Genomic DNA, 24,220 nt, shown 5'->3' with positions numbered 1-24,220 from the left:
ATATTGCACCTGCTGAGTTAGAAGAAATTGATGTCACCATTAAGCTTGCCAATAGAGATACTATTTCACCGATTGGGATTGTTAGAGATGTTGAAGTCTTGTGTGGGAAAACTAAATATCCTGCTGATTTTCTTATTCTTGGTTCCCCTCAAGATAGCTTTTGTCCCATTATATTTGGTAGACCCTTCTTGAACACTGTTAATGCTAAGATAGACTGTGAAGGATGTTCTTACTATTGGTTTGGGTGATATGTCTCATGATTTTAATTTTTCTAAATTTCGTAGACAACACCGTGAAGACGAATTGCCTAGTAAGGATGAAATTATTGGTCTTGCTTCTATGCCGTGCCTCCTAGTGATCCTTTAGAACAATATTTGCTAGACCATGAAAATGAGATGTTTATGAATGAAAGAAGGGAAATAGATGAAGTATTCTTTAAACAGGGACCTATTCTGAAACACAACTTTCCTGTTGAAATCCTAGGGGATCCTCCACCCAAGGGTGATCCCGTGTTTGAGCTTAAACCGTTACATGATACTCTCAAATATGCTTATCTTGATGAAAAGAAGATATATCCTGTTATTATTAGTGCTAACCTTTCAGAGAAGGAGGAAGAAAAATTATTGAAAACTCTGAAAAAGCACCGTGCTGCTATTGGATATACTCTCGATGATCTTAAGGGCATTAGTCCCACTCTATTTCAACACAAAATAAATTTGGAGAAAGATGCCAAACCAGTTATTGATCATCAACGACGGCTGAATCCTAAGATGAAAGAAGTGGTAAGAAAGGAAATACTAAAGCTCCTTGAGGCAGGTATAATTTATCCCGTTGCTGATAGTCAGTGGGTAAGTCATGTCCATTGTGTCCCTAAGAAGGGAGGTATTACTGTTGTTCCTAATGATAAATATGAATTGATCCCACAAAGAATTATTACAGGTTATAGGATGGTAATTGATTTCCGCAAATTAAGTAAGGCTACTAAAAAGATCATTACCCCTTACCTTTTATTGATCAAATGCTAGAAAGATTATCCAAACATACACATTTTTGCTTTCTAGATGGCTATTCTGGTTTCTCTCAAATACCTGTGTCAGCTGATGATCAAGCAAAGACCACTTTTACTTGCCCTTTCGGTACTTTTGCTTATAGACGTATGCCTTTTGGTTTATGTAATGCACCTGCTACCTTTCAAAGATGCATGATGGCTATATTCTCTGATTTTTGTGAAAAGATTTGTGAGGTTTTCATGGACGATTTCTCCGTTTATGGATCCTCTTTTGATGATTGCTTGAGCAACCTTGATCGAGTTTTGCAGAGATGTGAAGAAACTAATCTTGTCTTGAATTGGGAGAAGTGCCACTTTATGGTTAATGAAGGCATTGTTTTGGGGCATAAAATTTCTGAAAGAGGTATTGAAGTTGATAAAGCTAAAGTTGATGCTATCGAAAAGATGCCATGTCCCAAGGACATCAAAGGTATAAGAAGTTTCCTTGGTCATGCCGGTTTTTATAGGAGGTTCATTAAGGACTTCTCAAAAATTTCTCGGCCTCTGACTAATCTCTTACAAAAAGATATACCTTTTGTCTTTGATGATGATTGTGTAGAAGCATTTGAAATACTTAAGAAAGCATTAATCTCTGCACCTATCGTTCAGCCACCTGATTGGAATTTACCCTTTGAAATTATGTGTGATGCTAGTGATTATGCTGTAGGTGTTGTTCTAGGACAAAGAGTTGATAAGAAATTAAATGTTATTCAATATGCTAGTAAAACTCTAGGCAGTGCTCAGAGAAATTATGCTACCACTGAAAAGGAATTCTTAGCAGTTGTATTTGCTTGTGATAAGTTCAGACCTTATATTGTTGATTCTAAAGTAACTATTCACACTGATCATGCTGCTATTAAATATCTTATGGAAAAGAAAGATGCTAAACCTAGACTTATTAGATGGGTTCTTCTACTACAAGAATTTGATTTGCATATTATTGATAGAAAGGGAGCTGAGAACCCCGTTGCAGACAACTTGTCTAGGTTAGAGAATGTTCTTGATGACCCACTACCTATTGATGATAGCTTTCCTGATGAACAATTAAATGTCATAAATGCTTCTCGTACTGCTCCATGGTATGCTGATTATGCTAATTACATTGTTGCTAAATTTATACCACCTAGTTTCACATACCAGCAAAAGAAAAAGTTTTTCTATGATTTGAGACATTACTTTTGGGATGACCCACATCTTTATAAAGAAGGATTAGATGGTGTTATTAGACGTTGTGTACCTGAGCATGAACAGGAACAGATCCTACGCAAGTGTCACTCCGAAGCTTATGGAGGACACCACACTCGAGACAGAACTGCGCATAAGGTATTGCAATCCAGTTTTTATTGGCCTACTCTCTTCAAGGATGCTCGTAAGTTTGTCTTATCTTGTGATGAATGTCAAAGAATTGGTAATATTAGTAGACGTCAAGAAATGCCTATGAATTTTTCACTTGTTATTGAACCATTTGATGTTTGGGCCTTTGATTATATGGGACCGTTTCCTGCCTCTAATGGATATACACATATTTTAGTTGCTGGTGATTACGTTACTAAGTGGGTAGAAGCTATTCCAACTAGTAGTGTTGATCATAGCACCTCTATTAAGATGCTTAAAGAAGTTATTTTTCTAAGGTTTGGAGTCCCTAGATATTCAATGACTGATGGTGGTTCACATTTTATTCATGGTGCTTTCCGTAAAATGCTTGCTAAGTATGATGTTAATCATAGAATTGCATCCCCTTATCACCCACAGTCTAGTGGTCAAGTAGAATTGAGCAATAGAGAGCTTAAATTAATTTTGCAAAAGACTGTTAATAGATCTAGAAAGAATTGGTCCAAGAAACTTGATGATGCATTATGGGCCTATAGAACTGCATATAAAAATCCTATGGGTATGTCTCTGTATAAAATGGTTTATGGAAAAGCATGTCACTTACCTCTCGAACTAGAACATAAGGCATATTGGGCCATTAAAGAGCTCAACTATGATTTCAAACTTGCCGGTGAGAAGAGGTTATTTGACATTAGCTCACTTGATGAATGGAGAACCCAAGCCTATGAGAATGCCAAGTTGTTTAAAGAAAAAGTTAAAAGATGGCATGACAAAAGGATACAAAAGCGTGAGTTTAATGTAGGTGATTATGTATTGCTATACAACTCTCATTTAAGATTTTTTGCAGGAAAACTTCTCTCTAAATGGGAAGGTCCTTACGTTATCGAGGAGGTCTATCGTTCCGATGCTATAAAAATCAACAATTTCGAAGGCACAAATCCAAAGGTGGTGAACGGTCAAAGAATCAAACATTATATCTCAGGTAATCCTATAAATGTTGAAACTAACGTTATTGAAACCGTGACCCCGGAGGAATACATAAAGGACACTTTCCAGAACGTTTGAGACTCCGAAAAGGAATAGGTACGTGGTACAGTAAGTAAACCGACTCCAAAACAGTTCTAACGGCAAATTTTCTCCGTTTTGGAATGTTTTGACCACCGTATCACGCAAGTATCCTCTGTTTTCGTTTCGAGCTGTTTTTCTGACAGATCTAGATCATCATGACGTCTGCAAGCGCCCCCAAGGACAAGTTCTTCGAGAAGGTCATCAACCCTTACCTCGCGGAGGTGCTGCAACACCCTCAAACCATTGAGATGCGTGATGGGTTGCTGCACATCCGCGATGTTGAGGGACCAAGGAGGACCGGAAGCGTGGAGACGAGGCTCGAAGCAATGGAGCAACAAGTTTTCATGTGCCAGGGGATGGTGGAACATGAACTCAACGCCAACCACATGATGATCGCAGAGTTCACCAACAACCACAAGCTGGATGCCAAGAACATTGGGGAGACCATCTTCAAGCTTCACGAGAAGATCGAGCACCTCCAAGCCCAAATCTATGACCTGCAAAACCAAAATTGTGAGTATGAATATAGATTCAAGAGGATGAGTTTGGCTGCAGATTTGAGGATCCCGGAGACTCGATCATCCTTCTATGATGGTGAGCCTATGCCTTGGAAGATGGACGACAAGCCCACATCATCAACAACTCCACCATCTTCTTCACCAGCAAAGGAGATATAATCACATGGGTATGGGCACTCCCCTTGGCAACTGCCAAGCTTGGGGGAGGTGCCCCGGTATCGTATCACCATCACATCTCTATCTTTACCGTTTTCTTAGTTTGATCCTTTTAGTAATATCTTGATCTAGTAGTAAAGTTTTTTGGTATGATTTAGTTTTGAGCTTTGCTTTATGATCCCTTTATGTAATCGAGTCCGTGAGCTATATAATAAAGATTAGTGTTGAGTCAAGGGCTTGATTATTTTGCTAGGATCTTGAGGGAATAAAAGATAAGAGAAAGAATAAAAAGAAACAAAGAGATCATATTGATCTTATGGAGAGTAATGACTTCACATAGAAAGAGTATGATGGTTAAAAATTGTTGAGAGTTGACAAACGTAGTTTTGGTCATCGTTGCAATTAATAGGAAGTAATAAAGAAAGAGAGGTTTCACATATAAATATACTATCTTGGACATCTTTTATGATTGTGAGCACTCATTAAAGTATGACATGCTAAAGAGTTGACGTTGGACAAGACAACGTAATGGGTTATGTTTTCTTATATCTGAGATAAAGTATATTGTCATGGATCATCCAACATGTTGAGCTTGCCTTTCCCCCTCATGCTAGCCAAATTCTTTGCACTAAGTAGAGATACTACTTGTGCTTCCAATACCCTTAAACCCAGTTTTGCCATGAGAGTCCACATCACAAGTGGCAATATAAATGTGGAAGAAATAAAAGCGACGGACTGCAAAATAAAGGTCCACATCACAAGTGGCACTATAAATGACGTTCTTTTGCATTAAGATTTCGTGCATCCAACCATGAAAGCGCATGACAACCTCTGCTTCCCTCTGCGAAGGGCCTATCTTTTACCTTTATCTCTTACCCTTATGCAAGAGTCATGGTGATCTTCACCTTTCCCTTTTTACATTTTATCCTTTGGCAAGCACATTGTGTTGGAAAGATCCTGATATATATATATATCTAATTGGATGTAAGTTAGCATGAACTATTATTGTTGACATTACCCTTGAGGTAAAAGGTTGGGAGGCGAAACTATAAGCCCCTATCTTTCTCTGTGTCCGACTAAAACTCTGTAACCACAAGTATTGCGTGAGTGTCAGCAATTGTGAAAGACTAAATGATAGTTGAGTATGTGGACTTGCTGAAAAGATCTTATATAGACTCTTTCTGATGTTATGATAAATTGCAATTGCCTCAATGACTGAGATTATAGTTTGTTAGTTCTCAATGAAGTTTCTGATTCATACTTGACATTGTGAATAGATTATTACTTGAGCATAAGAAATCATATGACAATATCCATATATATTGCTGTTATAAGAATGATCATGATGCCCTCATGTCCGTATTTTATTTTATCGACACCTCTACCTCTAAACATGTGGACATATTTATCGTTATCGGCTTCCGCTTGAGGACAAGCGAGGTCTAAGCTTGGGGGAGTTGATACATCCATTTTGCATCATGCTTTTATATTGATATTTATTGCATTATGGGATGTTATTACACATTATGTCACAATACTTATGCCTATTCTCTCTTATTTTACAAGGTTTACATAAAGAGGGAGAATGCCGGCAGCTGGAATTCTGGGCTAGAAAAGGAGCAAATATTAGAGACCTATTCTGCACAGCTCCAAAAGTCCAGAAACTCAACGAAAGTTATTTTTGGAAATAATAAAAAATCCTGAGCGAAGAAAATACCAAAGGGGACCCACACCCTGGGCACGAGGGGGGCGCCCTACCCCCCTGGGCACAAGGGGGGCGCCCTACCCCCCTGGGCACGAGGGGGGCGCCCTACCCCCCTGGGCACGCCCTCCCGCCTCGTGGGCCCCCTGGTGGCCCTCCGGTGCCCATCTTCTGCTATATGAAGTCTTTCGTCCGAGGAAAAATAATATGCAAGCTTTCGGGACGAGACTCCGCCGCCACGAGGCGGAACCTTGGCGGAACCAATCTAGGGCTCTGGCGGAGCTGTTCTGCCGGGGACACTTCCCTCCGGGAGGGGGAAATCATCGCCATCGTCATCACCAACGCTCCTCTCATTGGGAGGGGGCCAATCTCCATCAACATTTTCACCAGCTCCTCTCAAACCCTAGTTCATATCTTGTATCCAATTCTTGTCTCTAAGTCTGAGATTGGTACCTGTAGGTTGCTAGTAGTGTTGATTACTCCTTGTAGTTGATGCTAGTTGGTTTATTTGGTGGAAGATCATATGTTCAGATCCTATATGCATATTAATACTCCTCTGATTATGAACATGAATATGCTTTGTGAGTAGTTACGTTTGTTCCTGAGGACATGGGAGAAGTCTTGCTATTAGTAGTCATGTGAATTTGGTATTCGTTCGATATTTTGATGAGATGTATGTTGTCTCTCCTCTAGTGGTGTTATGTGAACGTCGACTACATGACACTTCACCATTATTTGGGCCTATAGGAAGGCATTGGGAAGTAATAAGTAGATGATGGGTTGCTAGAGAGACAGAAGCTTAAACCCTAGTTTATGCGTTGCTTCGTAAGGGGCTGATTTGGATCCATATGTTTTATGCTATGGTTAGGTTTACCTTAATACTTCTTTTGTAGTTGCGGATGCTTGCAATAGGAGTTAATCATAAGTGGGATGCTTGTCCAAGTAAGGACAGCACCCAAGCACCGGTCCACCCACATATCAAATTATCAAAGTACCGAACGCGAATCATATGAACGTGATGAAAACTAGCTTGACGATAATTCCCATGTGTCCTCGGGAGCGCTTTTCTCTATATAAGAGTTTGTCCAGGCTTGTCCTTTGCTACAAAAAGGATTGGCCCATCTTCCTGCACTTTATTTACTTTTGTTACTTGTTACCTGTTACAAATTATCTTATCACAAAACTATCAGTTACCTATAATTTCAGTACTTGCAAAGAATACCTTGCTAAAAACAGCTTATCATTTCCTTCTGCTCCTCGTTGGGTTCGACACTCTTACTTATCGAAAGGACTACGATAGATCCCCTATACTTGTGGGTCATCAGCCCCCCCAGGTGCAGAACTTGGTTCTATGCACATGAGGGGGCGTTGGACCCGAAGACAGGCGAGGTTTCGACGAAGGCAAGTCTAAAAGGAGCCGAACAAAAGTTACTTGGCGGAATAGAAGATGCTCAAAAGGGGGTGTTCACGCCCAACAGAGAGAACGACGAGCTTACGCGCGCCCTTGGAAATCCTGAACACCCGGGAAGAACACGAGGCAAGGGCGTTATTCCCTGGTATGAGGGCTTTTCGGACTGGAACGACGACTACAGGAGCCGTGGGAGAAGGAAGATAGAGGAGGAGAAGAAGAGGAAGCTGGAGGAGGAGCAGAGGAAGCAGGAAGCAGAATGCCTTCAAGGCCTAGAAGCAAGGCACGCGGACTTGGCACTCAAATTCGAGCGGCAGCAGCAGCAGATCGACTCACTTAGCCAGGAAAGGGGGTCTCAGCAGCAGCAGCAGCTAGCGGATGATCCAGCATTGGATAGCACCGTCGCATCCATGCCGAGAAGCTGCGTTGGTTCCGCCCCGGGCGACACACTGCTGGATAGATACCCTGTGGATGACATCATGGAGAACACTAACTGTGAGCTACACTTCAAAATGAAGAACATATCCATGAAGGTGGCGGACGCCGTTGCTTTTACTAATACCCCCGAAGCAACCTTCCATTGCAACCCAATTCCAGCGGGCTATGCTCGTGTCTTGGTTGATGAGGTGGTGGACCAATATTCGGGGCTAGAGCTTGACATTCCTCGAGGTGACGACGAGCACACACTGGGAGAGGCCATACATCGTATCATCCTATGGAGAAAGGGTTGCATCATCTTTCGAAGGCCACCGACACCACGTCAGCCGACTCCCCCTCGAAGTCCTCCACCGAGTCAGCAGACTCCCACTCCTCCAAGTCCACGAACGCGTGAGCCGACTCCTGCTCGAAGTCCGCCACCGTGTCAGCAGACTCCCGCTCCTCCAAGTCCACGAACGCGTGAGCCGACTCCTCCTTGAAGTCCGCCACCGTGTCAGCAGACTCCCGCTCCTCCAAGTCCACCAATGCGTGAGCAGACTCCTACTCCAACTCAGCCACGTCAGCCGTCTCCGCCGCCTCAGCAATCGGGGAAGAGACACGCCGCAGCTATGGTGCGTAGCGGTACGAGTCGAGGTAGTACAGGAGGTACAGGCGGAGGCAAGCGATATAAATATGGTCCAAGCCTCGCTCCTCTTCCTCAGAGGCCTTACGACATGACCGAGGAGCAAAACGAAGCCATAGTGAAGGCCCAAGTGGACGCCCATTTTGGACCGAAACCGGCACCGCCGCCAAGGGAGAAAGTGCCTGAGGAAAAGATTGACCACTTCATTCGTATGGCTAGACCACCGGCTCCCAAGCCTGTTGACTCAGACTATGAGCGCCAAATCAGGAAGGCACATCGAGCACGACTACAGAAGGAAGCGAGCTCGAGCTCGAGCCAACAAGCAGCTGGCAAAAAATGTGGGAAAACCGTTCCCCAGCTGGGAGAACAGGCGGCGCAATCGATCCCCCCGCTTGTTGTGCCAACAACACATGAGAGTACGCACGCCCTATATTATTGTGGGCAAGCCGTTCCCCAGCTGAACAATCTGGTAATAACCGAGGAGCATATAAGCCATGCTAAAATGCTCAATATCAGTGTTGGACAACTCCTCGAGATCGAGCCCATGTCTCCGCTTAGAGAGGAGGAAATAAAACGGAAATATGTCCGAGGCCAACCTTTGGTCGAGCCCGAGGAGGTCAAGAACCTCCCAACGAGAATGATTTAATTGCATCAGTGGTACATGAACATTACCAAGATTTCCAATCGAGAGTTCCTCATGGTGAATGTCAAGGAGGAGCATTACTTCCATGAGAAATCTCTGTCCGTTGAGTATTCAGAACTATTTCAGTTATACAATCAAGACGCACTCGACAAATCTCTCGTCAGTTGCTATTGTCTGTAAGTGATTTCTTTCTATAATTTAAGTCTCAAGCTAGCTGTAGTGATCATTTTGATGAATCATTACCTGTAATTATCCTCACTATATTGTTTTCTGTGGTATTATGCAGGATGAACATGTATGGAATAAAAAAATCTGGACGCTATGGCATTGGGTTCATTGACCCAAATATCGTTAATTAACACACATGGAATATTCCATGTTGTCGAGCAAGTTTAGAGGAAAGCATGCTAGAGTTCTTCAAGTGCCTCAATACCAATGAAAATATACTACTTCCTTACAGCTTCCTGTGAGTCACACTGTCTTGTATTATAAATTCTGTTTTTGCTTACTAGCTAGCTAGATGTTAAGAATTAAGTGTATAGGGTTTAGGGTAGTTGATTAGTGTTGTGCACATGCCCGCTTAATTAAGACATGCAAACACGTGCGCATGCAGTTACCACTAGATCTTGTTAGTCATTAAAGTTGATAAAGGAACAGTTGAAGTACTGGACTCACTACTTAAGGAAGAAAGTGACTTCGCCATCTTGAAGGGGATACACGACAGGTAATTTCAATCATTATTAACTATATCTCGGCCTATTTAATTAGTTCGTCATTTCCTAATATCAACTATTTAATAACCCCTTTATTCATTTTCTTTGCTGCCGGTCAGGGCTTGGGCAAAGTTCATCAAGGTGACTCCAGGCAACTGAAAAAAAAAGCTGTATTGGTGGCGACCCAAGGTAAGTAATTAAGTAGTACTAGCCAGCTAGCTACCATCTCTTTAATTCTTGTTTCAATACCATTAATTAATTAGCATGCTTGATTAATCATTATCTGATTAAATTCTATTCTCGTAAAGTCCCTGAAGCAGGTGCCGGGGACTGATATGTGTGCATACTACGTTTGCGAGAACATTCGCATGATGGCGTCTGAAAGGACAGATCTCAAAGACAGGACTAGCTACGTTTGTCAGAACATTATTCATAAATTTTTACACCATTATTGATATCTAGTCACACAACTAATACACATGCATATTGATCTCCTTCTTAACTGTTCAGAGAGGTGCGGGAGCAGCTCCTACCAACGGAGTGCATACTAGCACTTCAAGAGGAAATAGCGGGATTTTTGCTCGACCAGGTCATAGATCCCAAAGGAGAATACTATTACCCGCTACCGCCCCCATGAACCACTTGTCATCATGCTCCGAAGGCACCAAGGCAACATGTAGGAGAAATTGTATATATATACATGTGTATGTGTGAATAATTAATGGTGGTTGTGAGACATTCGATGATATATATATATATGATCGGTTCTATGAGAAAATCTATTTATATATATGCATAACTTGTACAATATGTAGTATCGTAAAATACCAGCAAACAAAAAAGAACTAAATGGAAAACACAAAATTAAAGGAAAAATAAAAAATAAAACCAACCCCCCCCCCCCAAACATTTAGTACCGGTTGGTGTTACCAACCGGTACTAATGGTCTACCCACACCCGGGCCTGGCTCGTGCCACGTGGTGGCACTTTAGCGCCGGTTCGTGCCGAACCGGTAGTAAAGGGGGAGGGGGCTTTAGTCCCCACTCTTTAGTGCCGGTTGTAGAACCGGCACTAAAGGCCCTTACGAACCGGCGCTAAAGCCCGGTTCTGCACTAGTGTTCGGTCAATAACCAATAGCGGAACCTGCATGCTCATATTGGTTCCTACATATTCTACGAAGATCTTTATCGGTCAAACCGCATAACAACATACGTTGTTCCTTTTGTCATCGGTATGTTACTTGCCCGAGATTCGATCGTCAGTATCATCATACCTAGTTTAATCTCGTTACCGGTAAGTCTCTTTACTCGTTCCGTAATGCATCATCCCGTAACTAACTCATTAGTCACATTGCTTGCAAGGCTTATAGTGATGTGCATTACCGAAAGGGCCCAGAGATACCTCTCCGACAATTGGAGTGACAAATCCTAATCTCGATCTATGCCAACTCAACAAACACCAATGGATACACCTGTAGAGCATCTTTATAATCACCCAGTTACGTTGTGACGTTTGATAGCACACTAAGTGTTCCTCCGGTATTCGGGAGTTGCATAATCTCATAGTCATAGGAACATGTATAAGTCATGAAGAAAGCAATAGCAATAAACTAAACGATCATAGTGCTAAGCTAATGGATGGGTCAAGTCAATCACATCATTCTCTAATGATGTGATCCCGTTCATCAAATGACAAATTTTGTCCATGGCTAGGAAACTTAACCATCTTTGGTTAACGAGCTAGTCAAGTAGAGGCATACTAGTGACACTCTGTTTGTCTATATATTCACACATGTACTAAGTTTCCGGTTAATACAATTCTAGCATGAATAATAAACATTTATCATGATATAAGAAAATATAAATAACAACTTTATTATTGCCTCTAGGGCATATTTCCTTCAGGAGGCCTATCTCTTCTTCGAGGCGAACATCCCGGCGCCACCGGACATGCGCGCCGGGCCGACGGGGTGGAGACTCAGCGCCGGTGGAGTCCCCATTCCCCCGGTGCCCGACGTCAATGCGCGCCCCGACCTCTTCGTCGCCGAGGTCGACCGCGTGCGGGCGTCGCTGACGCTGGAGCAGCGCGCCCTCCCACAGTACGTCGCCGACAACCACACGTCGTGGGCGGCCTACTTCCAGCGCCGGCAGGCGTAGCGGCTGGCGTCCACCAATGGGGCGCCGGTGGTGGGGGGCATCAAGAACAGCGAGGGGCGCCGCCTATGGTGGGGCGCCCCCGGCCGCATGCTCCATGAGGTACTCCAATACCTCGAGGGCGGCAATGACCCGCCGCTGGCATAACCTGCCGCGGCCGCCGCCCCGGTCCCCCACCAGAGCGCCGGGCAATGGATGCCTAGGAGGTTCGGCTCCTCCTCGTCTTCCTCCTCTCACTCCTCCCGCTCCTCTTCCCACTCCTCCGGCTCGCCGGCGGTGTTCGGCGTCAAGGCCGAGCCCGCAGCGGAGACGCCGCTCGGCCGGCGCACCCGCAGCGTCGGCATCGTCATCAACGAGGGCGGCGGGCGCGATTCCTCCTCGGCTCCTCCGCGCTATGTCAAACCGAAGACGGAGCCGGGGCTCGCCGCCGTGAAGACGGAGCCGGGGCTCGCCGTCGTGAAGCCGGAGCCAGGGCTCGCCGGCGGCGTCAAGGAGGAGCTCGACGACGCGGCGGCCTTGAAGTGGGCGCGCGACGACTGGGCGCGGACGTAGCTGGAGCGCCAGCGCCTCGCCTACGAGCGGTTCGCCGCTCGGCACCGTGGCCGGGACGAGGGAGGCGTCGACGTCCTCGACGACAACGACGATGACGCGCCACCACCACCGGTCCGCCAGGGCGACGCCGGGCAGGGGTCCAGCAGGGGCGGCCGCGTGAAGGAGGAGAAGGACGACGAGGACAACTGCGGCAACGGCGGCTACGGTAGCGACTTCGCCTCTCTCAGCGGCTTATTCGGCCTGTAGTCGCGTTTTTTTAAGTCTTTTATTTATGTAAAAAACTATTTCAATTCGCTGAAGTAATGCAATGTTTCGCCGAATATTTGTCCCGTTCGCCGAATTTTAGTCAAATAAATGTTCAAAAAAATTAAACAGGCGCCTGGGGCCGACCCTGGGGCGTCGGCTGGGAACCCCATCGCCCCAGGCCGATTTTACCGCCGGTTCACCCCCAGGCGGCGATTTTTCGAGCCGCCTGGGGGGCCAACGGCTGGAGATGCTCTATTGAGGGTTTCAGTTTGTCATTATGCTCTTGTCAGCTCGGCCAATTGGACAATTTCTGCACTAGAATGTGAACTTCTACTTTGGTTCTGCACTTGTACTATTGTGGTCACTGCTGTGCGGTTTTTTTTTTCGAGGGTACGCAAATTGCGTACCATAGTTTTATAAAAGGAGAGAAAATTAGTACATGACATCTACCACTCGCTGACGAGCGTAGCACAACATCACATCCGGCTATCCTCAGGACAGCCACACACAGCAACACAACTACAACACGGAAAAACTTGCCCAAAACCAAAACACCTCGCCGCGTCTTGATCGACGCCGAACACCTCCGAAGAAAAGCAACTCCAGCTTCCTTTGGATTCATCCGCGACGACCATACATAGCGCCGGAGGTGAGCGGTCAGGGCCACGACAAACACCGGAGGAGCGCCAACAGGAAACTCAGTCTCCTCGCACGATGCTCCCAACAGAGAAACGACGTCGCAGACGCCGCCATCATGCACGATGCTGTGCGGTTTAGAACACAGGAAAATGAACTATTGTCTGAAGTTACTTCGAAATCCAGCATGACTATATATATTTGCTGTCATGTGTTTACGTATCATTTTGGTAATGAACCCTTAACTATTTATTAGTTTCTCAAAAATTTATAGAAATAATCAGAGTAGTGCATATGATGGCTTCTGCATGTTGGCCTTGTGAACTGAACTTGTACTGGCTACTAGTGTCGTCAGGTGCTGTTTGCTGCTGCAGGGAGAAGAGGGGAACAGTGTGAAAAACGGGAGCCTCCGCAGCCTGCAGAAACATTCTCCGGTCCGCAGCGGTTGAAAAAATGCCAACGCCTGAAATGTCCGGGTTGTAGAAAAAACCCTCCTCGGATATGAGTAAATAGAGAAAATTTTGGAAAACTCCTACAGTATGTGCTAAGAAAATGTGGTATACTAATGGTATAGGGCGTGTTAAGGAAAACTCCGACCATTAGCTCCTCTGACTCCACGAACGGAGTGGGCCTGAACTCCACGCAGCCAAATTTTAGGACCAGAGGACACCTGTGGTAGAAAAAACGAGGAGAGAAACATGAACAAAACAAAGCACACCGCCAAAGATGCCAGCTCCTTGTCCCACCGTCATGGCAAGCTCGTCCTCCCGCCTAACTCGCGTTGTCCCTAACGCCAAGCTCCTCCTCTCCGTCATCATGATGAGCTCGTCGTACTGCCGACCTCAACCCACCAAAGCCTCCGGCCAACACCTACAACTCTCACTGCATCCTCTCCTCTCCAAGGACCATCTGCCCACCTCCTCTCCATCCATTTTGTGAGATATTTACGGTCATGACATGGATATTGACATGACCTTATATCTTCGGAAGAGGGACAATGTGCTGCAACTTTTTTTGAGGGTTAATTTGATGAGCACTTTACTACTTGGAAATGTTTCTTCGAAATGGAAAGAACTATTTGTGGCCTCTGGCTGTTTTTGGAGTCCAACTTTGTCTCCTTAGCTCTATAGCGGTTGGATATTCATCGCTCAAGTGTGAAACCCATATAGCGGTCGGATTCCCCAGCGCCGCACCAGCTCCAAAATTTCCCCATCGGAAACCCTCGCCGCACCGACCCACCATGCCGCCGCCGCCGGCATCGGCGCTGCCGGACGAGCTCCTCGAGGAGGTCTTCTTCCGCCTCCCGCCGGACGAGCCGGAGCACCTCCTGCGCGCCTCCCTCGTCAGCAAGGTCTGGCTCGGCCTCCTCTCCGCCCCTCGCTTCCGTCCTCGTTACCGCGACTTCCATGGAGCTCCCCCAATGCTGGGCATCCTGTCTTCCCGGCGCTCCAACTCCGTCGACGAGGTGGAAGACAACATCCCGCACTTCATCCCCACCACGAAATTCCGCGTGCGCATTCCGGGCGACACCTGGGGGGACTGGCGCTACGCCGCGCGGGACTGCCGCCATGGCCGCGTCCTCCTCGGCAACGAGACCTACCAGCCCGTCCCGCTCGTCGTCTGGGACCCCATGACGGGCCGCCGGAGGGAGCTGGACCCGCCCTTCCTGGTGGGCGGCGCCCATGGCTATGGGGCGGCGGTGCTCTGCGCCGTGGCCGGCTGTGACCACCGTGCGTGCCACGCGGGCCCCTTCCAGGTGGCCTTCGTCGGCGTGGACAAGATTAAAGATGGCGAATTTTTCGCAAGCGCGTGCGTGTCCTCGCCGGTGACGGGTGATTGGAGCAAGCCATGCCATTATTCTCATTATGATGAATGGAGCGAGCCGTGCTCTCGTCTTCATCTTGGGTCTAACTCATTTTGGGCCGAAATGCCCCCTGTCTTCGTCCAAGGCGCACTTTACTTCAAGTTTATGTCTCAGGAAGATGATCACATAGCAATTCTCAAGTATGACTTGGGATCTAACTGCTTATCGCTGATCGATGCGCCGTTGGCGGGATCTGTCCTTCTCAATGCCACTATCCTCATGGCGATGGACTATAACAGTTTGGGGTTTGCACATGTGGACAAGTTTACCCTCCACTTGTGGTCAAGACAGAGGGGTTCCGACAAAATTGCGTCATGGGCTCAACGTTCTGTCATCAATCTTGATAACCTTCTGCCCATTCAAAATCCCAATAAGAGATTTAGACTGATTGGATCTGTGGAGGGCAGTGATATCATTTTCGTGACCATGGGCCTTCACATCTATGAGATTAGTCTCAAGACATTACGGTGGAAGAAGCTACAGAAGAGAGAAAAGCTTTGTGATTTGATTCCGTACATGAGTTTCTACAATCCACAAGGTATATTTGTATATATATCTCCTCTCATTTGTGATTCAGGAACAACTCTTAAGTGATACTTCATATATAGTCAGTGGAGCAAACAAAACATTGAATGCCATATGAGATTGAAAGTTATATTTGAATGTGCCCGAGCAAAATTTTGAGTGCTATGTAATTACAACTAATTATGCTTACTAATTGGCAATTTATATAAGATCATGTCGTATCCTTTTTGAAATCACACTGACAAATTTACTCTTGCAGAAAGAGTGATTCCCAGTGATGCGGCGCATTGACAATGTATGGTTGAGTATGCTTAGGGTAGGCGGACACTCTCAGCAACAAGAAAGACGACCAAATTGGAGGCGGCGAGGGTCTTTTGATGAATTATGTCACTATTTAGGAGCTGATTTGGGTGCAGTGGTGCTTGTTTTCTCGTATTGTTGTAAGCTTTTGCCACTAAGCTTTGATAATGTCCCTGTGTGGTTGGCATTCGTAAGCGGGTGAATGTGTTATCTTGTAATGAACCTCTAATTTTCTTGCAGCATCACATATGTGCTCTGTTTTTTCTATAGGCAGTATAGCTTAGTCTTACCATTTAAAAAACTGTACTGTTTGCTCTCCCAATTCTGATCCATTCTTTAAACTCATCTCAAAGGATGTACCATTGCTGAGCAGATGAAGAGAGTATATCCAGAGTTAGTGTTTCTGTCATCAAGAAATTATATAATGATGGTTTCTGCTTGCTGGTCTGCTGATGTATCCTAATTCATCATGTGGGTCTAATTAGTGCTACATGTCACCCTAAAAAGGATTAGTGCTACCTGTGAAGTTCTGATGTTCATGCAGTTTTTTTTTTAATCAAATGTTGCTAAGTGCATAGAATGCAAACTGAATCTTGAGCCGTAATTTTAGGGGACTAGAGGATATGGGGCTGCATGGCTGCCTGAAGATCTTATACATGTTTTCATTGCTTTAGCAGGTCCACAAAACTGTCAGGTACTTGGTTCATATTTTTGCCTACAGTGGACATAATAGCACTTCCTCTGTTTCTAAATATAAGAAATTTGGGCAGTTCAATTGAACTGCCAAAACGTCTTATATTAAGGAACGGAGGTAGTAGATTGCAATGCTCCTGGAAAAATTCCTCTCTGCAACCTGATGTAGGCATTGCAATCAGCATTTGCAGAGAAGAGGATGAGCATGGCAAGTTGTGCTGCTGTCAGCTCTCCTCTTAGTGCAGAGGCAAAAGCTCTTCTCTTTGCAACAGAGGTTGCAAAACTAACAGATAGACAATCAAACATTAGCTAGAGCTGCAGCTTGAGGTGGCCTCCGTTCTAATCCATGGCACATAATTGTGCTAAAGACTCTTTGAAAAGGCTGTCTATTGTATGTATCCCCCTCTGCCTATTGTACTAAGTAGTTCACTTGAGCTCAGGCCGAGCAACTTTGTTCGCAAGAACTTCAAAGTCCTTGATGTAAAACGTGTTTGAATAGCCCGGAAGCATCCTTCTGTTCAAATGAATGAATAAATAAATAATGTTTGGCCTCCTGAAAGGGCTGCACGTTATAAGTCTCTTGCAAGGCAAACAATGCCACCTCCTAGTGGACAACAGAAAACAGTTTGAACCTGTACCTGGTGAAGAATAACATGCTACACCGGACATGCAACGAAAGAAGTATACAGTCGACTGGAGTCTTCCTTGTCTATCAATCAATCATAGGCATGAGAATTGAGAACCAAACGGCAGAGCACCACATGTAACCTACTCAAAAACTCTTCTCATACTCAGTCTTTGCAGTATTCTACAGAGTCATTCAGATATGCCTCCACCTCCATGTAATTGGCTCTCAATATCTGTAACTTTAGTATCAATTGTGAGTTCTTTTTTGCCCAACGTTTTTTTTTCTAGAAAATTATTAATTTTAATAACGTAGAGGCTTATTTCGAAATATTTATTCCCCCATGTTTTACTTTATTTTCCTTATTTTCCCCATTTATATAAATGTCACCACCCAAAATCCAGACGGTTTTTTACATTTGATGAACCCGTAAAAATGTGTGGGACCAAGCTTAGATTTTGACAATGGTCCACGGAACAAAAACATATATAGTGGCTGATAATCAATTGTATTTGGATTTTTTTTCTTTTTATGAGTTATATAGGCTTTTGTAGAAATTATGAGCTTTTGAAATAAATAAATTTGGTGTTGAGTATTGGACGACGTCAAATGGAAGTACAAATGTTATCATATCGCCACAACAAAATTGGTAAAGGGACCGTGACACTGCAATTATCACGACTCTCTCATGCTTTTGCAAATCAAGGGGGATGGCCATTTATGTTGTTGCGTGTATAACATCAGAGGGGGCGATGATTATTTTTTTCAAATGAAAGTACAATTGTTGTCATCAATACCATCACGGCGAAATTGAAAAATGGGACCATGACTCTAAAATTATCAATGACTGTCTCGTGCAGTTGTAAAACATTGTGTGTTCAGCCGAATCGGCATGAATCATTTTGGTGAAAATTGAAGTGCTCAAGAGGCTTCTTCCTCCTTGAACCGTCTTCTTCCAGCCCTAAGGAACCTCCCTTGAATGCCACCCATGGTCGTGGCACGCCACCTTGCCGTCGTACACTCCCCAAGCCGCCCCCTCCGTCGGTACCATATGCTACATATGTTACAAAAATATAAGTCATAGTTTGAGTACTCAAAAAATATCCTTAATACAATTATGATTATGTAACCATTAACTAAAAACCGAGGTTTTTTTATATATCTAGGCAAACTAAATGATCAAAGATCTATACATGATATTGAAGAACTACTGGCAATATTTTGTTTGGTGTCACAAGTTTCTTCCTGTGAAGAAAACATTCTACACGGTGGGCTTAGCAGCCGCTTGTTGGGCCATCTGGTTGGCACGAAATCGGGCTACTTTTGGAAAGAAACAAATCAAGACTCCTTTTGAGATTGTGTTTTCTCTGTGCTCTTTTCTGCTTTACTGGACAGGTTTACAACAGGGAGACGCCGCCAGGGAGTTACGTACGGGAGCCGAGATGGTCAGGACTAGTACGATGCAGCTGATGAAGATGTGTGATGTTGCCAAGCAACCGATCCAAGGTTCCTGATGCTTCGTGACGCTCTCGGTGGGGAGATGGCTACCATGGAGAGGTGTCTGCTTTCTTTTGCTTCTGCCCGGAGGAGTTGGTTCTCTTCCGCTGGCATGCTACTGTGTTTGTTCTAGATTGATCTTCTAGAAAGTGTAATAGGCTAGACTTCATTTTGTGCTACTCAGGTTTTCGCCCCATAACACTCGTTTCGGTGGCGAGCGAGTGTGGTGGGTTTCCTGGTAGTGCTGGAACTCGCTCTACCTCTTTCCCTTCTCCTGACTTTTCTGTTGGAACTGGTTGTATTTCCGTTCTATGCAATGGAAAGGGGTAACACCCGGTTCTAAAAAAAACATGATATTGAATATTTAAATCAAAACCCCTGAAGCAAAATAACAAAATCTAGGGAAACACAAAACATGATTTTGAAAACCTAGAATAAAAAGATGACATGTAAAAACATAAAATTGATTGTCCTTCTTTGAGAAACCGTGATTTCAAGTTTCAAGCAGTTGGATGGGTGGCGTAGCGCCCATGTTGCTACTCGCCTTTTTAATTATTATTTTTGAAATGTTGTTTTTTTTAGGTTTTGTTTTTTGAAATGTTGCTACTTTGGGCCTGAAAAATGTTGAAATCTGAAAGCCCAAAGCCTAAACAAAGAAAAATGTTGCTGCTTGCTCAGTACGACGTATGTTGAAATCTGAAAGCCCAAAGCCCAAAGCCCAAAGGAGAGGCCGATCGGAGAAAACTGAGCAGCACACAACGCAGCGCAGCAGCCCAAAAATATTCTCCACCCGAAACCCTCGCCGCCGCCACGGACCATGCCGCCGCCGCCGCTGCCGACGCTGCCGGACGAGCTTCTCGAGGAGATCTTCCTCCGCGTCCCACCGGACGAGCCCGAGCACCTGGTGCGCGCCTCGCTCGGCCTCCTCTCCGGCGCTCGCTTCCGCGGCCTCTACCGCGACTTCCATGGAGCTCCCCCGATGCTGGGATTCCTCTACAACTGGCTCTTTTTCGGCGGCCCCAAGGAGGATGACCCCGTGGCAAACTTCGTCCCCACCGCCAAATTCGGCGCGCTCGTTCCTGCCGCCGATGGCTGGGACCGTGAGTACACTCCGTGGGACTGCCGCCATGGCCGCGTCCTCCTCGGGAACTACACGGGGCTCGTCGTTTGGGACCCCATGACAGGCCCGGATGAAGCTGGAGGCGCCCGTCAGCTATGTCGGCGCCGCGGTGCTCTGCGCTGTGAGGGGCTGTGACCACCGTGCGTGTCATGAGGGCCCCTTCCGGGTTGTCGTCATCAACCTGGACATGAATGAGGATGATGGTGATTGTGTTGCACACGCTTGCGTGTCTTCGCCGGTGACCAACAAGTGGAGCGAGCCGTGCTCTGATTCTCATTTTGATGGATGGAGCAAGCCGTGCTCTGCTCTTCATCTTGTTATGACCGATCCATTCATTGATTCACTGCCTCCTGTCCTCATTGACAACGCACTTCACTTCAGGCTTACGTATGATGATGAGCGTGTAGGGATTCTCAAGTATGACTTGAGCTCTAATTGCTTATCACTGATTGATGCGCCGCTTACGAGGCCGGCCATTTTCTGGCCCGCTATCCTCATGGCAATGGAGGATGGCAGCTTGGGGTTGGCACACTTGGGTGGGTTAACCCTCTACCTATGGTCAAGACAGATGGGTTCCGACGGAGTTGCGTTATGGACTCGGCGTAAAGTCATCAGTCTCAAGGAACTTCTCCCCATTCAAAATCCCAAGAAAAGAATTAGCGTTATTGGGTCTGTGGAAGGCCATGATATCATTTTCGTGACCACAGATCTTGGCATCTACGAGATTAATTTGAAGACACTACGGTGGAAGAAGCTATGGAAGAGAGAAAATTTCCGCTCTTTGATTCCATACATGAGCTTCTACAATCGACAAGGTATATCTATATGTCCTTTTCTTTTGTGATATGGAACAGTTCTTAAATATTGAATATACCAGTTGGTGGAAAAAATTTAAAGCATTGAATGTTTGGTCAGATGCGAAGTTATTTTTGATCTATGATTTTCGTGGTGCTATCTACACTCGAATTTTACACCTAATTATGCTTTTGCGTACCTATGAGTGCAATTTTATATAGTACCATATCTTCTCCTTTTTGCAATCGCACTGATAAATCCATGTTTGCAGAAATGGTGAGGCCCTGCAAGGCATTGACAACATATGGTTGAATATGCTTAAGGGCAGGAGTTCATTCTCATCAACATGAGAAATGACTATTTGAAGGCGACATGGCTCTTGTGATCGGTGTCAGTATTCGGTAACTGCTTTAATGCAGTGGTGCTTGTTTTCTCATAGTGTTGTTGGATTTTGTCAGCAAGCTCGAGATTGTCCCCGCGTTAATGGTGTTTTTTAATTAGCTTGAAAATGTACCACGGACACTAGCTTTGTCTTGCCATTGTAAAAACTCTACAGTTTGCTCTCGTAGCTTTGAGCCAAAACAGGGATGACGATGATTTCTGCATGCTGGCTCACTGGTATGCCTTAATTAATTTTATGAATTTGATTAGTGCTAGAGGTCAAGTGCTGATGTTACTGAAGAGTAAAGAGTATAACATGCAGTTTCTTTTTTATATCCAGCAAGCAATGTTACTAAAGAGTGAAGAGTGTAGCATGTAAACTGAAATATTGAGCTGTAAGTTGAGGGAACTGACAGTATGGCTGGATCTGAGTTGCATGAAGATCTCAGAGGTTTTACTGCTACAGTTGCTCCACAAATCTGTTAGGTATTAGGCTGCTATTTGTTGCATATTTTTTGCCTACGGTGGATATAACAGTAGACTGCAATGCAATGAGATGAAGATGTATATGTTTTGTTATATTCTGCTAGGCTACAGTGTTCATGGCCATTGTTTTGGTTTATTATATTCCATACTGGGTTCAGAGTTTCCTTATTTCTTAGACAAGATCTTTCACTCAAAAGCATCAACACACATTTCTATGTGCATTCTTGACCTATATTTATGGAGGAAGCAAGGCTCTGTTCCAAATGCCTGGTACCTAATTAACTCTGTTCATTCTTCATGGGCAAATGAGTTGCCTCCTCTTCTCTCTTTAATATTTTCTTCATGTGTGGGTGTTTAGTGGTTGGTAATCTGTTTTCTTTACAGGGGGATAATATATTTGGAATTTATAATTTTCACATTGCTGGAGAATTGCTTGTTATGTTGGTTGAGTATGTTGAAGAGCAATATGCCACTCTAGTAAATTAGCTATTCATGGTGATGATTGATCCCACCCCACCATGGTGACACATATTATGTGGGCATTGTTCTTCTGCAGTTTTTTGTTCTCCATATCAAATTGTGGGACTCGATACGATACGTGCTTTTAGGCAATAGTAATGGTTCATTAGGGGTGTGGAATATGGTCCTAACCACTATGTGCTGGACTCAACTCAACGGGATACATTCTGAAGCTTAACATGGTAATCTGTTATGTGGCTGGGACTCCAGATGCTGGCATTCATCTATTTTCACATAGTAGCTTCCTATGCTTTTAATTGCACATGAAAGATTCAGTATTTACAGAATTCTGCATTTAACTGCCTAATCGTTCCTCCATATACTTTATAGCGGGTATAGAGTTCACTGAGCAATCGAAGGTTATTACTAAGATAGTATCTTAACATGTGAGGATCATGGCAAATTTTTAGATCCAGTATTAGGCTTTCCTACAGTTACCAAATAACAAAAGATTTACAAAGAATTCATATGCTAGTTTATAATCCACAAAGGTGATTCCAACATTTCAAAATAATAGGAAAGGTTCATATGTCACGGATTTTGTCTCAGGCACGATATACGATTAGCACATCGTGTCCCCGTCAATAGAAAAAGATGGACAAAACTTTCTTTACAATCTTGCCCAGAAAATCTGGAACAGTATGTGGCATCTTGCCAAGATTTGCAATCTTGAAAGCACATTGTTAATTCATTGCTACTAGTCGTCACAATTCATGCTAAAGATATATATTCTGAACTTAATTGGCAGGCTTGGCAGCTGAGCAAAGTAAAAAAAAAAAGGAATTCCTGTAGTTCCTGTATTTTCATCCAGACTAAATGAGAATCTTGATTCCAAAAGAGGTTGTTCACTTATGGTATGCAGCTAATGTGGATCGTTACCTGACAGGACTGGCGGCTCTCAACGTGGATAGCGATGACATTTGGTTCTGATGACAGTGGCATACATCTTTTTTTTCTGATGGCCCATCTTCGACAATACTGGCCTGTCTTGAGTTTCGAGGCGACACCTGGACATCGACGTGGCTTGGCACTATCAAGACTTTGGCTCTGGACCACTTCCATGTACCTCCGCTCCCTCATTGTTAGTGAGAGGGGATAGATATGCATAGCTCAAAGAGCACACAACCGACCAACAAGTCAGTGGCGCTACTGCCCACGACGAGGACATCACCCTGGGGATCCCTCTGGTGTTGGATGGCTGTACCAAGGTTCTGAACGCTGATGGAAAGGAAGCAGCGGCGAATCATGACTGTTCAAATGCAGCAACTTGATTGGAAGATTTCAAGACCTCAGCGAATGTAATTCCTGTTGCTTGAAGATACCATTTCATTTATCAGGTCAACATTGAATTTGGTTGAAGAAATTATCTCCATGGTTAAATCTTGAGGCTACAAACAGGATCCGTGAGTAGCACCGGTCCATGAGATAAAAACGAGAGCACGAACCATCCTTTTTTTAATCTTTGATGTCAAATTGAAATTTCTTGCTCGCAATTTGTTGGTTGGAGTTCCCTTAGCCTATGACGTGATGTGACTGTTGTTGGGAATTAATTCTGTCTATAGCAAGGGTAAGATATTAAGCTTGAAATTAGTCATTTAGGGCTTACACTAGTGTTTGCATTTCACGTTTCTTTTAAGTAGCTTCCTCCTGGTACCATTATGCACCAATACCTGATAAAAAATGTGATCCAAAATTATGTGGTGTACAAAATCTCAAAAGCATTTTGGAATTGATAAAAGTAAAAATTTGTTTGTTGTGTGCAGCAAGGATCTTGGTATGGTGCTTAAAAGCACTAACCCCTTCTTCACTGTTCACATACATTTATTGTTCCTTTACTGATTTACTTTTCTCGACTTTTTTTTAGTGTCCCGTCTTATGACTAGCTTGACCATAGATCTGGAAGGAGTTGTTCAACTCAAAGTGAGACTGCTTTATCTTTCATGCAATAGTTCAGATTCAACAACCAACTTTAGCCAAGAACAAACCATCAGCAAAGAAGTGTAACCTGGGATAGGTGTGCAGAAATCCTTGAGAAAAAAAGATAATCACAGTGAAATGCTACTTTCCAGTGATTTATTGTGGTCCTTTGAATTTTCAGTAGGGAACTCAAAAGGTTTATGGAGAGCGAGGAAGTTGATTTTCTTCTTATTGCATGTTTTTTTTTCTTTCATTTGTTCGTG

At 44.4% G+C, this 24,220-nt stretch overlaps 2 protein-coding genes across 5 annotated transcripts; both read left to right on the top strand.

The window, feature by feature from the left end:
• Positions 1-14,412: 14,412 nt before the first annotated feature.
• Positions 14,413-16,185, top strand: LOC109780942 (uncharacterized). Its single transcript, XM_040391214.3, has 2 exons — positions 14,413-15,637; positions 15,884-16,185. Exons 1-2 carry the CDS (start codon positions 14,476-14,478, stop codon positions 15,913-15,915), a joined length of 1,194 nt encoding a protein of 397 aa, XP_040247148.1. The 5' UTR covers positions 14,413-14,475; the 3' UTR covers positions 15,916-16,185.
• Positions 16,186-19,513: 3,328 nt separating this feature from the next.
• On the top strand, positions 19,514-23,627 carry LOC109780941 (uncharacterized). Of its 4 annotated transcripts, none has more exons than XM_073498421.1 (3): positions 19,514-20,674; positions 20,926-21,272; positions 21,376-23,627. In XM_073498421.1, the coding sequence occupies exons 1-2, from the start codon at positions 19,930-19,932 to the stop codon at positions 20,964-20,966; spliced, it is 786 nt and encodes a 261-aa protein (XP_073354522.1). In that variant the 5' UTR covers positions 19,514-19,929; the 3' UTR covers positions 20,967-21,272; positions 21,376-23,627. The 4 variants fall into 4 exon arrangements, with proteins under 4 accessions (XP_073354522.1, XP_073354521.1, XP_073354520.1 ...); XM_073498420.1 differs by having other exon boundaries at positions 20,926-21,521; positions 22,927-23,627; XM_073498419.1 differs by having other exon boundaries at positions 20,926-22,222; positions 22,927-23,627.
• The last annotated feature ends 593 nt before the right edge of the window (positions 23,628-24,220 follow it).

Source organism: Aegilops tauschii, chromosome 5 (assembly GCF_002575655.3).
Source record: "Aegilops tauschii subsp. strangulata cultivar AL8/78 chromosome 5, Aet v6.0, whole genome shotgun sequence".
NCBI classification, from domain to species: Eukaryota; Viridiplantae; Streptophyta; class Magnoliopsida; order Poales; family Poaceae; genus Aegilops; species Aegilops tauschii.
The sequence above is the reverse complement of the archived record's forward strand: the minus strand, read 5'-3'. Positions and strand labels throughout refer to the sequence as shown.